Source organism: Tasmannia lanceolata, unplaced genomic scaffold, assembly GCF_043159265.1.
Source record: "Tasmannia lanceolata isolate RefF3 unplaced genomic scaffold, GAP_Taslan_0.1 ptg000019l, whole genome shotgun sequence".
Lineage (NCBI taxonomy): Eukaryota > Viridiplantae > Streptophyta > Magnoliopsida > Canellales > Winteraceae > Tasmannia > Tasmannia lanceolata.
Window position 1 is genome coordinate 13963551 of NW_027518696.1, and position 19188 is coordinate 13982738.

The 19188-nt window shown below is 36.8% G+C and overlaps 2 protein-coding genes across 2 annotated transcripts; both read right to left on the reverse strand.

Moving 5' to 3' along the window:
• Window positions 1–550: 550 nt before the first annotated feature.
• CSP41A (chloroplast stem-loop binding protein of 41 kDa) lies at window positions 551–10059 on the reverse strand. Its single transcript, XM_077362303.1, has 6 exons — window positions 9505–10059; window positions 8245–8366; window positions 5089–5191; window positions 2555–2696; window positions 1427–1704; window positions 551–1001 (listed from the first exon to the last, which is right to left on the reverse strand). The coding sequence occupies exons 1-6, from the start codon at window positions 10048–10050 to the stop codon at window positions 819–821; spliced, it is 1374 nt and encodes a 457-aa protein (XP_077218418.1). The 5' UTR covers window positions 10051–10059; the 3' UTR covers window positions 551–818.
• Window positions 10060–12981: 2922 nt separating this feature from the next.
• On the reverse strand, window positions 12982–17289 carry LOC143853026 (GRIP/coiled-coil protein). The gene is made up of 5 exons (XM_077362725.1): window positions 17025–17289; window positions 16786–16908; window positions 14421–14630; window positions 14164–14328; window positions 12982–13622 (listed from the first exon to the last, which is right to left on the reverse strand). The coding sequence occupies exons 1-5, from the start codon at window positions 17223–17225 to the stop codon at window positions 13311–13313; spliced, it is 1011 nt and encodes a 336-aa protein (XP_077218840.1). The 5' UTR covers window positions 17226–17289; the 3' UTR covers window positions 12982–13310.
• Window positions 17290–19188: the final 1899 nt, after the last annotated feature.

The window sequence follows — 19188 nt, forward strand, 5'->3', positions numbered from 1 at the left end:
ACAATTACAAAGCAAGAGGACACCATAGAAAGAAAGACAGACAAACAATGGACTGAGATAACACAAGATGTTATTTTCAGTTCTTGGCCATCATGTTAAGAGACAGAAAACTAAATACTGTACAGTAAAGAAGTGACAATCAAGCATTTAACTATGGGATGGAAATTGAACATGTTCAGTTATTAGAGAGACTAGAGGATTGAAACCATCTGAAACTACCATTTAAGAAGATCAACTAGGTAGCCAAATTCTATAAAGTACTTTTTGAAAAATATTTCAATTACAAGAATGAATACATTTATACATCAATGAAACTCATATATCATTACAACAATCTCAGCAATAGGAACTAGCAAACATGTAACCAAGCTTATCTATATATCTATCCATCTTATATAGGTAAAGTATATATAATATGGGATATGGTCATGTGCTCCATCCGAGGTTTAGCCGCCAAATATTGGGAATATTTGGCACCAAAAGCTCATAAGGAGCTACTGTTCTACATTCTAATTTCACAGTTTTAACCATAATACAAATACAAAAAGTAGGTCCCACAAGTTGTTGCCATCACTCATTCAAGGGGGTTAAAGTTGAGCAAAACCTCCATCTAAATTTAACACAATGAGTGGAAGTGCTTGCTTTGTGGGTAAATGAAAATTACACAGTACTTATTTTAGTTTTGTCGGAATGAATAAAAGCTAATACATTGATCTTGATAAAAACAGAATGATTCAGATACAGAAAGGAAACATGAAAAAACCCCTCACCTCAACATTATGTGGGTAAAACAGTTGATTTTATATCCAAGTGCTTTATCACCCTGCAACGGCTACTTTAAGAGACTCGAGTATCTTATCATCAATATCAAATTTCATTGCCTTTTTATCTCTACCAATCTTCACATACTCATCAAATCTCTCCTTCAAATCTTCAGGAAGGTTAGTAGTGCTACTCCATCCTAAAATGTCCTTGGCAGCTCTTGGTTCTGCATAAAAGTGCTGTAGAACACAACGATAATACAAATTATTAGATTGCAAACAAGGTGTAAAAGTAAGAAGGATTGAAACCTAAGTCACAAATATCGTTCTCAGGAATTTTTCGGCAAGTGAAAATCTTGGAACATATTAAATTTGATTTATTTTTTTGGGTTATTATTGGAAAAAAGATATAAATAAAAAATATTTAAAAATATATAAATTAAGACAAATAAAAAATAAAAAAATCGTTAAAATACCGTAAAAATATCGCAATAGTATCGCGGTAAATGAAAATATCGCTATATTTTTAAAATTCTTGGGATTATTTCGGAATTTTGTTGTTTTATCAAAATGTCGCGATAAAATCGCTATATTTTGAAAATATCGGAGATATTTCTGACAGAGATTGAAACATCACATATTAGGTGAACTTGATGAAGATCTACCATAATGCGAAAAGGAAATGCTTTCTTTGCGTCAACCCCAACGCTCTTTGGGTCGTAATGAATGATTTTGAATTGACGGCCTGCAGCTTGAGCACAGAGTTTGGCCAGTCCATCGAAAGTAACAGCACGGTCACTTACACAGTTGAAAATATTGCCACTGGCAGCATCTGGCTTCTCGACAGCCATTGCCAGCATGCTGGATAAATCCCTAACATGTGAAATGTTAGTGAGTTGCATTCCTGAGCCAGGGATTGGGACTGGTCTATCTCGAACAATTCCTGTGAACAGTATATAGCACATGTGATAGTCAACACAACAGCAGCAAAGAACAGAAGCATCTTTGGAATGTTATATCAATTTGGTCATTGTACTTTATTATACTTCATTAGATTGTACTTCTTTATTGACTTTACTGTTCCAGATATGTGAGACGATGCATGTCACTAGGTGCTCGATGTGATTAAGCCATTATAATGACTATCTTTTCTATTAGGCGCTTGCTTTTGTTTTCCTTTTGTTCTATTCCGAGGGGTCGGTGTTCGAGGATACCCTTTGGAGATCAAGGCGTATCTACTTGGGAATCTTTGCTCATCATCGGAGAGCTAGGCTGTGTACGGGCACGGACAAACAAAAAGTGGTGTCTGTATGTGGCTAGTTTCTTGAACAACAAATAAAGATTGAAGGTGAAAGAGATCAAGAAACTGAATTAAAGATAGATTAAAAAAAGGAGAAAGAACCTAGAATCTCTCTAGGGTTCCTACAAATCCCTCCTAGGGTTGAGCATCACAATCTGAGATCACATAAGGGCTGCAGTCTCGAATTTTATTCAACATCTATCTCTCAAAAGAGGCCAATGGCCTAAATATATAGAGTTTTTATCAAATCCATTGTTTCAGAAGTGACTTAAAAACCAAAAGACCCAACTACTCCTCATAATTAGGAAAAGGACAAATGACCACATGATTAGGGAATTTTCTGCATACCATGTTAAAGAGTTCTTGTTTGTTGGGACTGGGAGTCCTATTTCATGGTAAAGACAAAATAAAGATGATATGATATTTATCTGCAAAATAGCCTCCTCATGAAACATGATATATAAGGAAGAAATGCAGTGAGATAGCTACATACGATCAAAGAACCACTCCTCACAATCTTTGTTGTTTCCCGATCCTATCATGTACTGTGGACGAAATGATGCCCAGCTACTGAAAGAAAGTTCATCAATGTATTTCTCCACTCCTACGTGACCGGCATCACTTTTAACAAGATCCTGAAACATTGGACAGTTCAGATTATGGAATATAGCTAAAACTAGAGATAAGCCAATTTAAATAATTAGTCACTTGGAAACAATATAGTACAAAAAGATTCATTGTGAACTTCAATTAATGCCGCTACTTGCCTTCATTCATAATGCCAATACATGTAAATATCTATAAAGTTGATAACAAACTCAGCATGTGGGCTCATTATTTATTTAAGTTCAGAAACCAATTGATAAAGTTAGGTGACTGGCTCTATTTTAGGCCTTTATGTGCACTAGTGTTTCCAAGAGAAACTAGAAACATCCACTTTCAGAGCTTTTCAAGTGAGATGGAATTTACAAAGGATTAAGCATTAATTGTATAGACAAACTTACATCTCGCACAGAAACCCTGATTCTAACATACTGCTCATAAAAAGTGACCAGTAACAGATTCTATGGTGGAACGTAGGTCATGATTGCATGTGACGTGCATGTGCTCGGAACTTGTGCTCGTGGGAGCTAGCAGCCTAGCACAGCTAGCAGGACAAAACCATTTTTCTTTGAATAAACACCAAGACACATGCACATTTTCCATAAATACATTATTTATAAAGGTGCTACCAGTGAAAACTTTGGCTTTGGATGATAGGTCCTTCTAGAGAACACGTTATGTTAGGGCCTCACTGAATCAAAACCTATGTTACATGGATTCTTTTGAATCTGTGACGTACCAGTGTCGGGCACGTCTCAAATTCTTATACTTTAGGATTCACTACGAAACTTCTAGATCTCTGTAATATATTTTTTTAGATACAATAACAAATTTATAATTATCACGTGTCTTTTTTTTTGAAAATAAAAGAAATAAGTAATTATTTTTATCACTTGTTTTGAGTTTTATCTACGCTAATAGTAAGGTTTTTTTAATATGGAAATAAAACACTATTTACTTAACCTACTAAAATTCTCAATTTATTATGATGTTAAAGAATTAAAATTAGCCGAATCCATAAATCCTTTTCTTTGAGGTTAGCTGAATTTGACACTCGATACCTGTGTCAAATTCTGACATTCGTATCCGTACTCGTGCAACACGGATCAGAACATGTTAAAGTGGTGGAATTAATTGAGTAAATTTGATTAGCCTCATTTAATTATAATTTTTAAAAAAAGTGTTCCAAGGCCTTGAAATGGATACATATTAGGCTTGTTTACGTTGCACTGATTAAATAATAAATTAATTGGATTGGGTTCCATTTGCATAATAAATGTTAAATATTACATACCTTAAGAACTTAATTGTATTGAGTTCCATTTGTGTAATTAATACTTTATATATATATATATATATGAGGAAACTGTTGGTGCGCTTAAGCTCACCAAACTTATGGTGAGCTTAAGCGCCCAATCACATGGGGGCCCACTTTGTTAGGATGATCCAAAGCATTCATTTGAAAGTCCCTTACATAGATGGGGGGTGTACCAAAAATCAGATCCATAGGATCATCATTATTAGGTCAATTTGGGTCAAGCGTAAACAAAGTTCTCTTAATTACGGCATATGGCACAAAGTGGCTTCCAATGAATAATAGTAACAATACAGAAAGTGCACCCAAAAACAGGACAATAGAAAGAGCAGTAAGGAAAAAAAATTTCGCTAGTTTTTATTCCATTGTCGTTATTTTCTTCAACATTTTAGCAGTGTATTTTGATTACTTCAAAGATTGATTAGCAAGTGATCTTTGTTTCTTAAAGATTTTTCAGTCCAAGCAAAGGAGGAAGAATAACCAAAAATTACCATTTGTTACTGTCATTTGTACTATTCCATAGTTCTTCCCTACATCAAGAAATGAAAATCACAAATTTTCAAGCAAGTAGGAGTTTAACCAATGCTTTCCAGAATATCCAGAGCCACGCACAACCTATTTCATCTCTCTGAATTATATTCAAATGATTAGACGGTCAAAGCAGTCCTCAAATACAAGTTAAATAAATAATAACATAGAAATGGTTCTTGTCTCCTCCGAACTTTCAATACTGTACAACTAAGTCACTTTGCAAGAGACACATTAAAACTCATATATTGATTGATATGCATGCGTGCAATGCATGTTATTTAAGTGTCTGCATATACATTACACATGCACACAAGTAATACATGCACCCTGCCCACCCTTCCACAAAACACACAGACAAGCATGCACATATGCTTATGCATGTATGTATGAGCATGAGCATACATATGTATGCATGCAATGCAATTCATGTTATTTAAGTGTCTGCATATACATTACACATTCACACAAGCAATACATGCACCCCGCCCACGCACCCCCCAAACATACAGACAAACATGCATGTAGGCGCATGTATGCACATGCAATTCAATGAAGTTGAAACAAAAGATAAACCATACCCCTTCAACATGAGGCAGCTCATCACTTGTCTTATAAATTCCAGCACTGCTGATAAACAGAAATTGACCAACACCAGCATTCTTGGCCCAGTCTGCCACAGGTCTGTGGTTGAAGATTTGATATTAGGAAGAATGCTGGAAGAGCGCGCACAAGCATAATGCTTTAGTTTGACATATGATATTAAAAAGGTTCAAGGAGAATACATATGTAGATATCCAAAATGCATCTACATAGAGATCAGTTATTTTTTGCTCAGATAAAGATAGCATTTCATTAAGGCACTAAATTAAATAAACTTCCCATCAATTTATCTACAAAAATAAAAAAAAGGAATTTTTTTTATGTACAATAGAACCCTCTTATCTAAGATTATTAGTCAGTCAGATTACTTGAATATGAAAATGAACACTCAGAGGCCATTAGCAAGCATATTCAGAGTACACGAGGGGTTGTCAGGTTCAGCCAGCTCAATGAATGTAGACATGAAAGCATTCCTAAATTTAAGGGGAAGCTCCTAAGTGGGCAGAAGAAATCACATCTAAAAAGATATTGACATCCTAGCATTGTGGAGTAGGATCTGAGTAGCATTTCTTCTTGATCTGAGAAGCATTTCTTCTTCAGGAGAACTATACATGAGTTGGTCAATCGTAGGGTCCCTAGGGGAGCTTCCTATGTTTGGGCCAGGTTCTTAGCTTGTTATTTATTTATTTGCTTTTCACTCTTGTTGGCTGTCTATAAATAAATACTGTATTTAAAAAGGATACTTACAGAGTCCAGGCCTTTTCTTGTTCTCAAGCTACCCATGAGCCAATAAAAACAGCTAAACAGTAAATAGTAAACACACAAGGATTCAGGTTTTGGTTTTGGTATGCATTTTGGTCGCCATGGAAACAGAAACGGAAATGTTTAGGTTTTGGTTGAAAATTTCGGTGAAAATCCTGTAAAATCATGGAAATGTATGAAAACATATACAAATGATAGAAATTTAGATGAAACCTCAAGAAATGCTAGAATGAGCACAAATACACAATTAGAAACCATCACATAAGCAAGACAATCACCCATAATGTTTAACAACATCGAACACCAAATGGCATGCGATGTCACGCCTGTTTAGAATTATTACGTTCATTCTAAATCTAAGATGCATACAACCATATAGACGTAAGAAACCACTTCATTCATTAATTCCATAAAGAAAGTACGATATAATGAAGTAGTACAATATAAAAATGGGGCAGTAGTTGATAATTAATTGAAACTTTATACTTGCAGGAGGTGACGAACAACGTTCCAATGGAAAAGATTGAGGGTTACAAGAAGAAAAGGTAATAGTTTGTGTGAAAGAGATCCATGTACAAGATGTGATGAAAATCCCGAAGGCAAAAGAAAGTAGTAATTGGTTACAGAATAACATTTTTTTGGAGTACTTCTGGTTGGAAGATTTGTTATGTTATCATTGATGTTGGAAGCCAGATGTTAAGAAAATGAAGCATTCTCAACGATACAAGATTTCCTGTTTTAAGAAAGGTAACAAGCTTTATTTCTTCATGTTGCTTAGTTTCTTTTATAATTGGTAAAGTATTTGAATTGAGTTTGGAACGACAAGGTTGCAAAGAAATTCTAGAGGATACCCCATAGTTGTATGCAGTATTTCACTCATTTCCTTTCTTCTATATTTATTTTCCCTTCTAACATTGTGAATGTTGAGAGGCATACCTGTAATTTCCATTCACATTTTTGTCAATAAATGTGGAAGAAGGCTAATCAACTAAGCCATTTCTATCCTCTCCTTAGAAAATTAGGGTTTCATCAAAATTATCATGGTATTAGAGCAAGAAAATAAGGTTACTCTTGGATAATCAACTCACATTCTTCAGGTTTTAACACTTTTTTCGCATATCTAGGACCCAATGACACATGTGGGGCAGTACATCATCCTGTAGAAGATTGATAGATGTTGTTTTTCCTAGTTTATGGTGATTTTTAGGAATTTATTGGAGCACTATAAATTGTGTTTTGAAGAACTAAAAGGCAGAAAATCAAGTTTATTCAGTTTTTATCAGAAGAGCACTCAAGGGGCTTTGTATCTGGAATATATAGTGGTTATTAGACCTCCATCTTTTCGAATATTGGGATTGGAATCATCTGCTTAGGCTGGTATTTTGAGATCACATTATCAATAACCACAATCTAATATTACTTCCCATTTGAAAGTCGAAATTTTGACCATTTTCATGAATCTTTTATAATTTGGGTGTTCCTCTCAGTGGTGGGTATGAATCTGTACTATTTCAGATTTAAAGATTTGAGATTGTGAGGTTGAAGGGTTTGGTTTTAACTGTTCAGGAAAGGGGTTCTATTATAGTGGGATCATACAGTTAATTCCTTCACCATTGGTTAAATTCTTTGAGCAAAATAAATATCTCATATTATCCATCATGGGGTTCCTTACACTGTATAATCATAAACTTCGAAAACATAAAATGGTCTCTGTAAGGAAAGAACCTGAGCAATTAATCTATTGTATCTTGTTTGGAGATACGAACATCCCAAATGTAGATTATAATTTGTAGTTTGATCACCAAGAAGAAGAGAATTTGTTGAAGTATAAAAGATTAAATAACACCATCTCCAACAGCTTAAGCTTTCGTTGTAATTAGTTGTTTGACATGGTATCAGAGCAAAGGTCCTGGGTTCAAATCTCCATGTGTAATGCCAACCCAAAGAGAGGGTCCACATGTGGCACGTGTAGGCCAACCCTAAAAAGAGGGGCCACACGTGAGGGGGAGTGTTAACGTATACAATATTAAATAACACCATCTCCAACATCTTAAGCTTTTGGAGTAATTGGTTGTTTTGCAGAATTAATGCTTTTGAAGAATACTTCATGTTTCTGAATATTTCCCAGTCACCTCCACTCCATTTTTTTATAATGCACGGAATGAAGTCATTCAAAAGAATTAATGCGATGGGCTTTTGGACATTCCAATGAGCTCATGTATTTCCAAACATCCGTATCAAATAACAAAATGATCATGTTGGTCACCTTTTAAACTTTGTTTTCTTTCAGCAAGAGAGGCATATTACATTACATTCTAGAAGGGAACTATCAACTGATAAGGAAACCAAGAATAAATTTAAGAGAAACAAACCTCACAGCATCCAAATCCTTGCCATTGTTGTCCAACACCACATCAAATGCTGCACCTTGAACAACACTCCCCACTTTGGCCGGGTCTCCCCATATTGTCTGACCACCCACACTCACGAGCTCCTAAAAAATCAAACCCAAAAGAATGCAAATAAATATAGAGACTATAAATCTTGATGGCACCAATATATACATACATACGTATATATAACTATATATATATAACTAAATAATACAAGTCTCCTGAAAAATCAAAGCAACCGTGAAGTAAAAACTGTTTCTCCTGCAAACACGACCCCAGAAACCTTCGGAATCAAACGGAAACCAAGAAGAAACTCAATGTTTCATACAAATAAGCACAAACACATGCAAGAAAAAGAGTAAAAAATAAAACCAGGCGCACAGAAGAAGAAAAGAAAGAAGTTAAAACCTTCCTCAAATGCCAACTGAAACAAGAACCCACATAAAACGAGAGAAGAACTTCCTCAGAAAGCAAGCCTATCAAAAAAAGGTGTGTGTGTGTACGTAGGGAAATGATATCAGCACAACCATGTTTTGGTATTTGCAGTAAACCATCTTGTCTTTGTCTTTTATTATTTAAAGAGCTGTCAGAGGTTATTACAGTTCCCATAAAGCTCTCACAAGCCAGTTAAAAAACGAAAGACAACCGATGTTTGTGCAATTATTAAAACATGGTTCAATTGAGGCTGGCTTCCTTGGCCTGGTAGAATTGTGCTCAGGAATACAAGGATGATTGGTGTCACCTTAGTCCCATTAATTGGACCCAGTCAGCTCACGTATGTTTAGTTTCTAATTTGCCTAGTTTGATCCTAAATCTATGTTTAGTGTTTGTAATCTGGGGTTATCCACCCTCGCTCCCCCCCCCCCCCCCCCCCCCCCCCCCCCCCCCGCTACCTTAGACATTGTTCCAAGGATTGGGCTGGAATTCTGTAATCATGAATGTTCCATCGTTTAATTTTAATACACTGGCAGGGGTCTTCCTAACCCCAGCTTAGACATAATTTTTTTTATTAAAACATGGTTGTGGTGATATCATTTCCCTTTTATTGAAGATAAAAGCTACAATAATCGAAGGAAAAAAAGAGCTTCCTGTAAAATTAACCCATCTCCATTAAAAAGAAATAAAATAGAAAACAAAAACAAGCAAGTTTCATTCGAAACACAAAATTCATGGAGTAACATATAACAATTGGCTGAAAATACCCCAAATTTTTTTTTAACAAAAAATGTGCAAACTCACTGAGAATCTGTTGAATGGGGGCTTCATCATCTTGTCTGAATTCTCTTCTCCAACTGTCATAACTGTAACTTCATGTCCATTACCCAAAAGCTCCTTAGCAAGATAAAACCCAATGACTGCGTGCCCTCCGCTGTTCGTGTTAACTATAAGAACCTTCTTCTTCTTCTTCTCTGAATTAGCCATGACAGAGAAAGGAAAGGAAGAGGAAGAGCGTTTGGAAATGGGATAGAGAAATGAAGAGGTTGAAAAGAGAGATGAGAGTGAAGAGAGAGAGCGAGGGGAGAGAGAAGAGGAGAGAGATATTTGGGGTTTAGAAGGAAAAGAGGAAGGAGGAAGATTGAGGGAGAGAGAGGAGCAGAGAAGGGAGGAAGTAGTAGCCATGGCTGTGATGAACAGGTTGGTTGTATGAGAACCAACAATTTTAAATGAACAGGATAGAGCTACATAGATAACTGATAAAAGGAATCCAACCCCAATTTGTTTCTCTTTTACAAAATGGGTTTGTAAAAAGAGAGTGCTAGTTTGACAATTTGCAAATAGAGTCATCACTTTTGAGTGAATGTTGCAAATAAGTTCATGCCATCATTTTGTGACCAAAAACTGTCTTGGTAGATTTGGTTTTTACTCATTGAAGAAGACCAAAATGTTCTTAAGGGTGGAAAGTTAATAAATTACCTTGTAAAAAGACTTTGATAGGTTTTTAATCAAAGGTGGGATTTGCTAGGGACCATCATTGGAAGGAATTTTCACAGCGGCTTCAAGGTGGCAAATGGGTCGTGCCCGCGATGATATTTCTCGGCCCAACGAGGCCCGCGGGCTGGCACAGCACGTCACGATTTGGCCACGGGCAGTGCCGTGCCGACACGAATAAGGTTGAGGTTAAGCACGACACGGCCCACAGCCCGCGGCCCGTGTCGTGCCGGCCCGGGACAACAACCACATAGGCTCACTTTCTAACTGATTTTGCCGTGCCGGACTGTGCCGTTTCGTGCCGCGTGACTAAACCCTCAGCCCGGCACAGCCCATGCACTGTAGCAATTCGTGCCGTGCCGGCACGGCCCATGTCGTGCCGTGATGGCCGGGCTGAGGGCCGGCATGGCCCAATTGCCACCTTGAAGCGGGCTGTTGCATGCAAGGTTTTAAATTTTCTACCGAAATCACTGAAACCAAAATTCCCGAAACATACCAAATTTCGGTCGAAATTTTTGAAATTTCAGCAAAATCTAAGATAAAATATTATTTTTTTATTCGTTTACGGAATTTCAACCGAAATCCACAGATGTGGCAGTTTCCTTCACCCTCTTTGCTCCTCAACCTCTCCCTCCACTAGGAAGTACCTCACTCCCTCTCTGTTTCCTTGTACATGAGCTGCCCGATCTATTCAATTTGTATTCAAAACTCAATTCCAAATCCAAATACAAAATAAGAGGTATCCAAACGGGCCCTAAATGAATAAGACAAATTTGATGAAAAGTGAGCCTGTGTGGCTGCTGTCACATGCAACAGCCAGCTGCGAAATGACTTTCAGCAATGGTCCCTAGAAAATCGCGTGGGAATATCATTTCTACATACACTAGCTTCCCTTTTAATTGAATGTGTAAAAAATGGGCCCAACCCATCAAACTAGGGGTGCAAGTGCAACTTGGGTTAGGCTCAACTCAAACCCGACGGGTTCAATCTGCCTTGGCAAGCCGACCTGAACCCAACTTCCATCCTAACGTGATTTTCTTAGGGTTATGTTTTTTTCTTGTATTTTTTATTTAGCCCTAGGTGAACCCAAACCCGAACCCGACCTGACCTGATTTGGAAAAAAACAGGTTAGAAGGGTTAGGTTAGGGTTGACAATTCCCAGCATGGGGTTCAAGTTGGTTTGGGTTAGGGTTGAGGGAATGCTATCTCTGGTTGGGCTAGGGTTGGTCTCAGCCCGATCCAACCCGACCTGAGTTGCACCCTTCATCAAACACATGACGTGTAGAATTGTGGGCTCCAACATACACATGGATCAGGTGGAGATTGTGGGACGTACCACATAAAAGCATGAGGCAAAAAGGTGGGCCCTCCTAGATGCATGGGTTTCAATTGAGTTGGTGGGACCCACCCTATCAAAACTTATCACTGAGCAACACGCGTATTTTGGTCTTTTAAAAGGTAATTTCCATCTTTTTCACATATAAGGACATGTTGGTCTTTTGTGAGTAAAAAAAATAATCTTGGCATGACCTGATTTGCAAATTTCTTTCTTACAACTCCATTTGCAAATTGTCAAACTATGAGACTGTTCTCGCAAATAGAGCAAAGTAGAGGACTTGTTTTGCAAAAACCCCTTTTACTAATTGGTAATGAGTAACGACCCTGGGAACTTTTCAAAACAAATGGGAACTGATATGGGCACTCCCTTTTCTTTATAAATGGCTCTTCTCCCTCTACTATGCACTCTTGTGATTAGCTGGTAAGATTCCTAAAAAGACAATCCAAACCCATTAGACATCATTTCCTAAACAAAAAATGTTAATAAAACTCAAAAGCACCATCTTGTATGAGATACACAAGAAGAGCATTCTCATTGGGATCATTCATAGCTTCTTAGAAACCAAACGATTTGTATAGTGATCTCCATTTTGGAGGAACCATTATGCGAAAGTAACATCAACTGAATAATTATAAATATAAAATGGGATTTGCTAGGGTCCACCGTAGAAGGCATTTCGCGGCTGGTCTGTCGCATTTCAGACCAGCCACCTCGTGAATGGAGACAACAGTTTTTGTCTCCATTCACGAGGTGGCTAGTGTGACATGCAACAGACCAGCCATGAAATGCCTTCTGCGATGGACGCTAGCAATTCCCATATAAAATTGTTAGCAGACAAATGGTTGGTTAAAATCGAATGTTTAGCTCTCTGCCGTGTAAGCACTTGCATTAAAGATGTCATAGAGAGAGGGAGAGATGACAAAAAAAAGCCAAGAACACAACATTCAGATCCACCATTGCAAAGCAATCCTTCAACATCTAGTCTAAATGCCCAGAGACGCTCAAATTTAAAAGCTAATGGGAAATTTCGTGTTTGGAGGATGCATTTCCATTTTCCTCTTTGAGGAATTCCAAACAAAAAAGATTTTCATGTGGACAACTGAATGAATTGGTGTTGATTGGAATAATTCTCCTAAAACCTTGTATTTATCTCTCATCACTCATCACTCCACCCAACTTTAGTTAAGCAATGAATTGTATTTTTCTTTCAACAGTTATTGTAAGTTCATAACAACAGTTATTGCACTAGTAAATCCTACAACAAGTCACACACAAGTTAATTAAACAAGGACTTCTAAATCTTTGTATTTATCTCTCATCAATCATCACTCCACCCAACTTTAGCTAAGCAATGAATTGTATTTCTTTCAACAGTTATCATAACCATATGCATACTATAAGTCACACACGAGTTAATAAAAAAAGGATAACAAGTCCCAAAAAGATCGTCAAAGGAAAATGACTAGCAAGATATGTACATTATAGTTGCTCATAGAACTCCAAAATGAGAGAGCTGCATACATTTTATGTTTTATTTGAGCAAAAGATGACTCAAAATACACTTGATAACAAAATATGACTCAAAATACTCAAAATACTAGTAGAACTCCAACCATAACAACAACAACAAAAAAGAATCAACTAACGAAAGCTGAATTTTTATGGCTCTTGTTTTATGAAACCCCCAAATACAGCTGATTTTTATGTCTCTTGTTCTTCACCATGTTCAGTCAGTCAAGAGAATATTTTGATGGCTCTAGCCCTTGATTGTACTCGATTATGGCTCTAGTTCTTCATCGTACTCGTCAACAGGGGAGAGGCCAAAAATATCAGCACGAGGAGTAAGAGGAGCATCTATATCACCACCATCATAACAATAATCTTCATTTGTCGGGTTTTCCATTGGTGGGGATGAGAAATCCAAGCACATCCCTCGTATAGATTGCTCATATGATGCCGACAGATCTTGCGAGGTTAGTTGGTGATATTCAACAAGCTGGTGAAGGCACTGGTTCTCTCTAGTTAGGTTTGCATTTTCGTTTGCTAATCTAGACTTCTCAGCAAGCAGTGCCTCCAACTGCAGTCTCACCTGCAAAATATTTGAACAGAGCAGTATTCAGCAGCACATTTAAGAACTATAATTGAAAAAGCTTTTGCATGAACACCATAGTTTGCAATGCACATGGAGGGAACCGATTCTATCTATAAACAGCATTAGATATAATGAAAGCAATTTTATCTTGTTAACTAAAGGTGAAGTAATCGATGTGTTGCAAAGTTTTTGGATGCAAATCATATATGTAAATAATGTGGACATTGTTACTTTATGGCGTAGCTAAAATCAAGAATAGAGAATCTGACAAAAATTATCTATGCTTTTGTTTGTTTTCATTTCGAGTGAGCCATTTAGTTTGCATTGTAAATTTACGCAAGCTTTGCAGGAGAACAATAAACTGCATGATGCCAAGTCTGGAGAATGCATGGATGGTAACTGAGAAGCATGATTACATGTTTCCTAAATTGTTTAATGAACAGGTTATATTATTAGCCATAGTTGAATAAAATGGAATAGGAATTTTTTTATTGAACTAAATCTCTTTTATGGGAAAGAGATTTAAGTAAAGGAGTACCAGCTCATCTTCTTCTGGTCTTACACCTTTGGCAAATCCATCTCGGAGCCGCCTATTTTCCTCCTCAAGCAGAGTACATCGCTCTTGCATAAAGCATAAATCTGACTTTATTGTTTTGAGTTCTCTCGCAAGTGAAGCTGCTTTCGTTGCCATGGAAACTGCAAGCTGTGGAAATTAAAGGAAAAGTTACAATTGAAAGGGGAGATATTAAATGGTGAACACGTAAGTTATAAAAAAAATTAGGAGAGAAGTCCAACATTTTGAGCCTTCTTCATCTTCTCATTTTTCACAATGCCTGTGGGGCTTTCTTTATTTTCATTCTGAATAGAAACCTCATTAGTGAATGATAATTCCTGAGAACCACACTGCTTCTTTGCTCTTGGCTGCATATCCTCTTCATCTTCTTCTCTTTCGGTGTCTCTATGCAGTAGTTCTGTTAGTGAGGGTCTAGCTAGATCACTTGCTCCCTTCAAACAAAAAGAGAAATTCATAGGCAATAATAAAAGTAAAAATAATCAAAGCTGAAAAATTCCCCTTACAATTCACATTGAATCCCCAATTTACGACAATGACTGTTACATGAAGTTGGCTTACATATATCCCCTTCACACAATTAGAACAAACCTTATACAAAAAATTTGTTATATAATTATATCAAATAATTTGCTATTTACCATTTTATTTTCTTATCTAAGATTGTAGAGATTACATTACATTGCAGACGCTGGGGTTGATTCGCAGTACATCAGTTCATCCCATGGTGGACTTGACATAGGGTAGATATATCCCCCCTTCACACAGTTAGAACAAACCTTGTACAAAAAATTTCTTATATAATTATATCAAATAATTTTCTATTTACCATTTTATTTTCTTATCTAAGATTGTAGAGATTGCATTACATTGCAGACGCTGGAGTTGATTCGCAGTACATCAGTTCATCCCATGGTGGACTTGACATAGGTAGATATATCCCCTTCACACAGTTAGAACAAACCTTGTACAAAAAAATTCTTATATAATTATATCAAATAATTTTCTATTTACCATTTTATTTTCTTATCTAAGATATTGTAGAGATTGCATTTCATTGCAGACGCTGGAGTTGATTCGCAGTACATCAGTTCATCCCATGGTGGACTTGACATAGGTAGATATATCCCCTTCACACAGTTAGAACAAACCTTGTACAAAAAAATTCTTATATAATTATATCAAATAATTTTCTATTTACCATTTTATTTTCTTATCTAAGATTGTAGAGATTGCATTACATTGCAGACGCTGGAGTTGATTCGCAGTACATCAGTTCATCCCATGGTGGACTTGACATAGGTAGATATATCCCCTTCACACAGTTAGAACAAACCTTATACAAAAAATTTCTTATATAATTATATCAAATAATTTTCTATTTACCATTTTATTTTCTTATCTAAGATTGTAGAGATTGCATTACATTGCAGACGCTGGAGTTGATTCCCAGTACATCAGTTCATCCCATGGTGGACTTGACATAGGTATTAAGGGTTATTTCCACCCACGTCCAAACAAGTGGTATCAAAGCCGGGGTGTGGTAACTCTGGTGTGCCCTCGAGGACGGGAAAAAAAATCCCTCAGGGAAGATCTCATGATTCCCACATAGCTTCCGTGTGGAGGGGGTGAGAGCATGTTGTGAGTTTCACACGAAAGATCTCACATCCTAAAAGTTAACTGATGTGGATGGGCTTATTAGATGGGCAACCTTCCCTCAGCAGCTAGTTTTTAAGGGTGGGTTCTAACTGGGTCCCAAGTAAGTCATGAGTTTTGTTGAGAAATTTAGAAAGACTCACTCACTTATTATACTATCTAGGATGCACTACAAGGGTAGCTAAAGCCAGGGAACAATGGATGCTATATAAATTAAATCTCCTTTTAGCTCTATCTGAAGGGAGATTTCAATTATAAAAGGAAAACGCTGATAACAAAAACCCAAACTAAGTAGGTTATATCCTATTTAGAATGGGCAACTTTCCCTCAGCGGCTAGCTTTTAAGGGTGAGTTCTAACTGGGTCCCAAGTAAATCATGGGTTTATTGAGAAATTTAGAAAGACTCACTCCCTTATTATACTCTCTAGGATGCACTATAAGGGTAGCTAAGCCAGGAACAATGGATGTTACTAGATATATAAATAAAATAGCCTTTTAGCTCTATCTGAAGGGAGATTTCAATTGGACAAGGAAAACACTGATAACAAAAACCCAATCTAAATAGGTTATATCCTGACACCTGAGAACTTAGTTTGAACCCTCTCTGCCTCTATTATTCCTTCTTTGATACTAACATTAATTATCTTTGATAGTTGGAAACCCTTTTACTGTTGGATTTTTAAAATGAAGATCCGATCATGGAAACTGACAAAAAAGAAGCCCTAAATTCATGTCAAAAAAACCCCATACAAAAAGATATTCTTCTTTTTCCAGAACAACTGGATTGTTAAAGGATAACCCCAAGGCCTGATTTCTCACTAAGGTTGATAAATAAAATACCCAAATCCAAAAGCTCCAATTTTGATACTACATATAAAATATCAAAATGCCAAAAGAGAAAATAGAGGGATAGAAAAAAAAAAGCTTAGTTACCTGCTGGGCAGCTTCTAAATTGTCTGCAAGCTGAGACAGAGAAGAATCAATGGAGTCAAATCCTCTGAGCAAAAGCAAGGAGTCCTCTCTGAAGCGTGTTTCACTTTCCAATTCTCCTATTCCCTACAAAAATCCGAACAAGAAATCCATAATCATTTTTCTCACAAAAAAAGAAAGAGATCAAGCAAAACTAAGTTATGATATATTGATATGAAAATTGAAAGGCTTAAATTTCGTACAGAGGAAACAATCTTGCGCTTTCTATCCTCAAGTATAGCATCGACCCGGCTGCGAAAGGCGCTCCAGAAACGTTTATCTGAGGAGGGACTAAGCAAAGGCAGAGAATCCATGGAGATTGTTGAGCTCTGTAACTGAGAAGGACGAGGAGATGAGGCTTTGCTCAGTTGGGTTGGGGAAGAGATGTTCAATGCTAGGGCCATTGAGAGAGAGAGAGAGAGAGAGAGAGAGAGAGAGAGGAGTTGAAAGTTTCAGAGAGGAGTTGATAGTTTGTAACGGCTAGTTTTTAAGAAGCTATCTGGATATTTAAAAGCAGACTTTTCCAACGTTCCAATTTCCTCGGTTCAACAAAACAAATAAAATCCTTGCCTTTATTGGCAATGACAAACATATCCCTTCCTTTCTTTTTAAAGGAGAGAGCTCTAACGTGCGCCTAAGGTGGTGCTATCCTCTTGGGCACTTTTGTCTAATCATTCATCCCCGGCATTGATTTCTTGAGGAGTGTATGTATATCTTAAATGGGTAAATTACTCTTGCATGCTGCAAATTTGAAAAAAATGACGAGAAAATGTTGACTTTTGAAAAAACTCTACAGAATGCTATTTTATTAAAAGAAGAATCTTTTAGGACAAAAATACCTCTCAGCTTACTTTAATCTTTCTTTTCTTTGTTTTACAGTTTTACTCTTTTACTTTTTCTTCCAGATTTTACACTTTCTTTCTAGGTTTTACTCCGACTCATTTTGTGTGAAACGGCCTAATTTTCCGGCGAGAGAAGCTTTCTTCTCCGGTAAAACATCTTCATTTCTCCGGCAGCTGATGCTCATTTGTCCTGAGAGGGTAGAAGGAGTTCTCTAGAGACGCCCCTTTTTCATTTTCTTTTTCCTTCTCCAAATATCCAAAATCTCATTATCTTTGTTGTGTTACTGTGGCTAATGGAAAAAAGAGTTCTGAATGTTACTGGAATATGTTACTTGAATTCAACATTTTAGTCGAAGCCAAAACGTCTTAGTCAAACCAAAAAACAGTTAGTTGAAGCCAATCAGGTGGTAGTCGAAGCAGAAAAAATATTTGTGGAAGCTAAAAATTGCTTGGTCGAAGCCAAACAACACAATGGCGAATGTTACTCGAAACACATTTTTGGCTTCGAATAACCTTTTTTTGCTTCGAGTAGTTGTTTTTGTGTCGAGAAGGAGAAAAAACGTTATTCGAAGCTTAAAAAAATTAGTCGAAGCGAAAAACACAAATACAAATGTTACTGGAAACACATTTTTGGCTTCGACCAAGTATTTTTTGGCTTCAAATAACCTGTTTTCGCTTCGAGTACATGTTTTTGCGTCAAGAAGGAGAAAAACAGTTATTCGAAGCCTAAAAAATTTAGTTGAAGCAAAAAATACAACTACGAATGTTACTGGAAACACATTTTTGGCTTCGACCAGGCAGTTTTTGGTTTCGACCAAGTATTTTTTGGCTTCGAATAACCTTCTTTCGCTTCGAGTACCTATTTTTTAGTCGAGAAGGAGAAAACAGTTATTCGAAGCCTAAAAAATTTAGTCAAAGCAAAAAATACAACTGCGAATGTTACTGGAAACACATTTTTGGTTTCAACCAAGCAATTTTTGGCTTCGACCAAGTTTTTTTTAGCTTCGAATAACCTGTTTTCCCTTCGACTACCTTTTTTTGCATCGAGAAGAAGAGGGAGAGATCTCGAAACCCTTTTTGAGAAAGATTTGAGAAGGAAGAAGGCCGATGTGTCCAATTTTGTGCATTTAAAGCAAAAAACCACCACAAGTTTTCTTTTGCAAATGCAATTTGGAAGCTCCAGTAACTATTTCGTTTCGATTAAACTGTTTTCGCTTCGAGTAACTATTTTTGGCTTCAACTACGTTTTTTGTCTTCAAGATTGAGAGGGAGAGACAGCTCCAAACCATTTTTCAACAGAAAGAGGGAAACCCTAACTGTAATGGAAGATAAATTTATAAAATAAAGCAACCCTAATTTATTCCATTACTTCCCTTCAACAATGAGAGAGAGAGAGAGAGAGCTTGTGCCTACTTTAGAAGAGAAGAGAATAGTTCGCCGAGAAGAGAACATTTCGCCGGCAAACCATCTTCCTCGTGTATATGCTTTATGAATGTAAAAGGTAAATGGAAAAAATAAAACAAAT

Excerpts from the sequence above, each read along its gene's own strand:
- CSP41A (XM_077362303.1), bottom strand. The coding sequence starts at position 10,050 with ATGACTCTATTTGCAAATTGTCAAACTAGCACTCTCTTTTTACAAACC. Across the intron at positions 1,705-2,554 it reads TGAGGAGTGGTTCTTTGATC|GAATTGTTCGAGATAGACCA; the intron begins GTATGTAGCTAT and ends TACTGTTCACAG. Across the intron at positions 1,002-1,426 it reads CATTTCCTTTTCGCATTATG|CACTTTTATGCAGAACCAAG; the intron begins GTAGATCTTCAT and ends TGTGTTCTACAG.
- LOC143853026 (XM_077362725.1), bottom strand. The coding sequence starts at position 17,225 with ATGGCCCTAGCATTGAACATCTCTTCCCCAACCCAACTGAGCAAAGCC. Across the intron at positions 16,909-17,024 it reads AGCGCAAGATTGTTTCCTCT|GGAATAGGAGAATTGGAAAG; the intron begins GTACGAAATTTA and ends GGATTTTTGTAG. Across the intron at positions 13,623-14,163 it reads GACCAGAAGAAGATGAGCTG|GTGAGACTGCAGTTGGAGGC; the intron begins GTACTCCTTTAC and ends AATATTTTGCAG.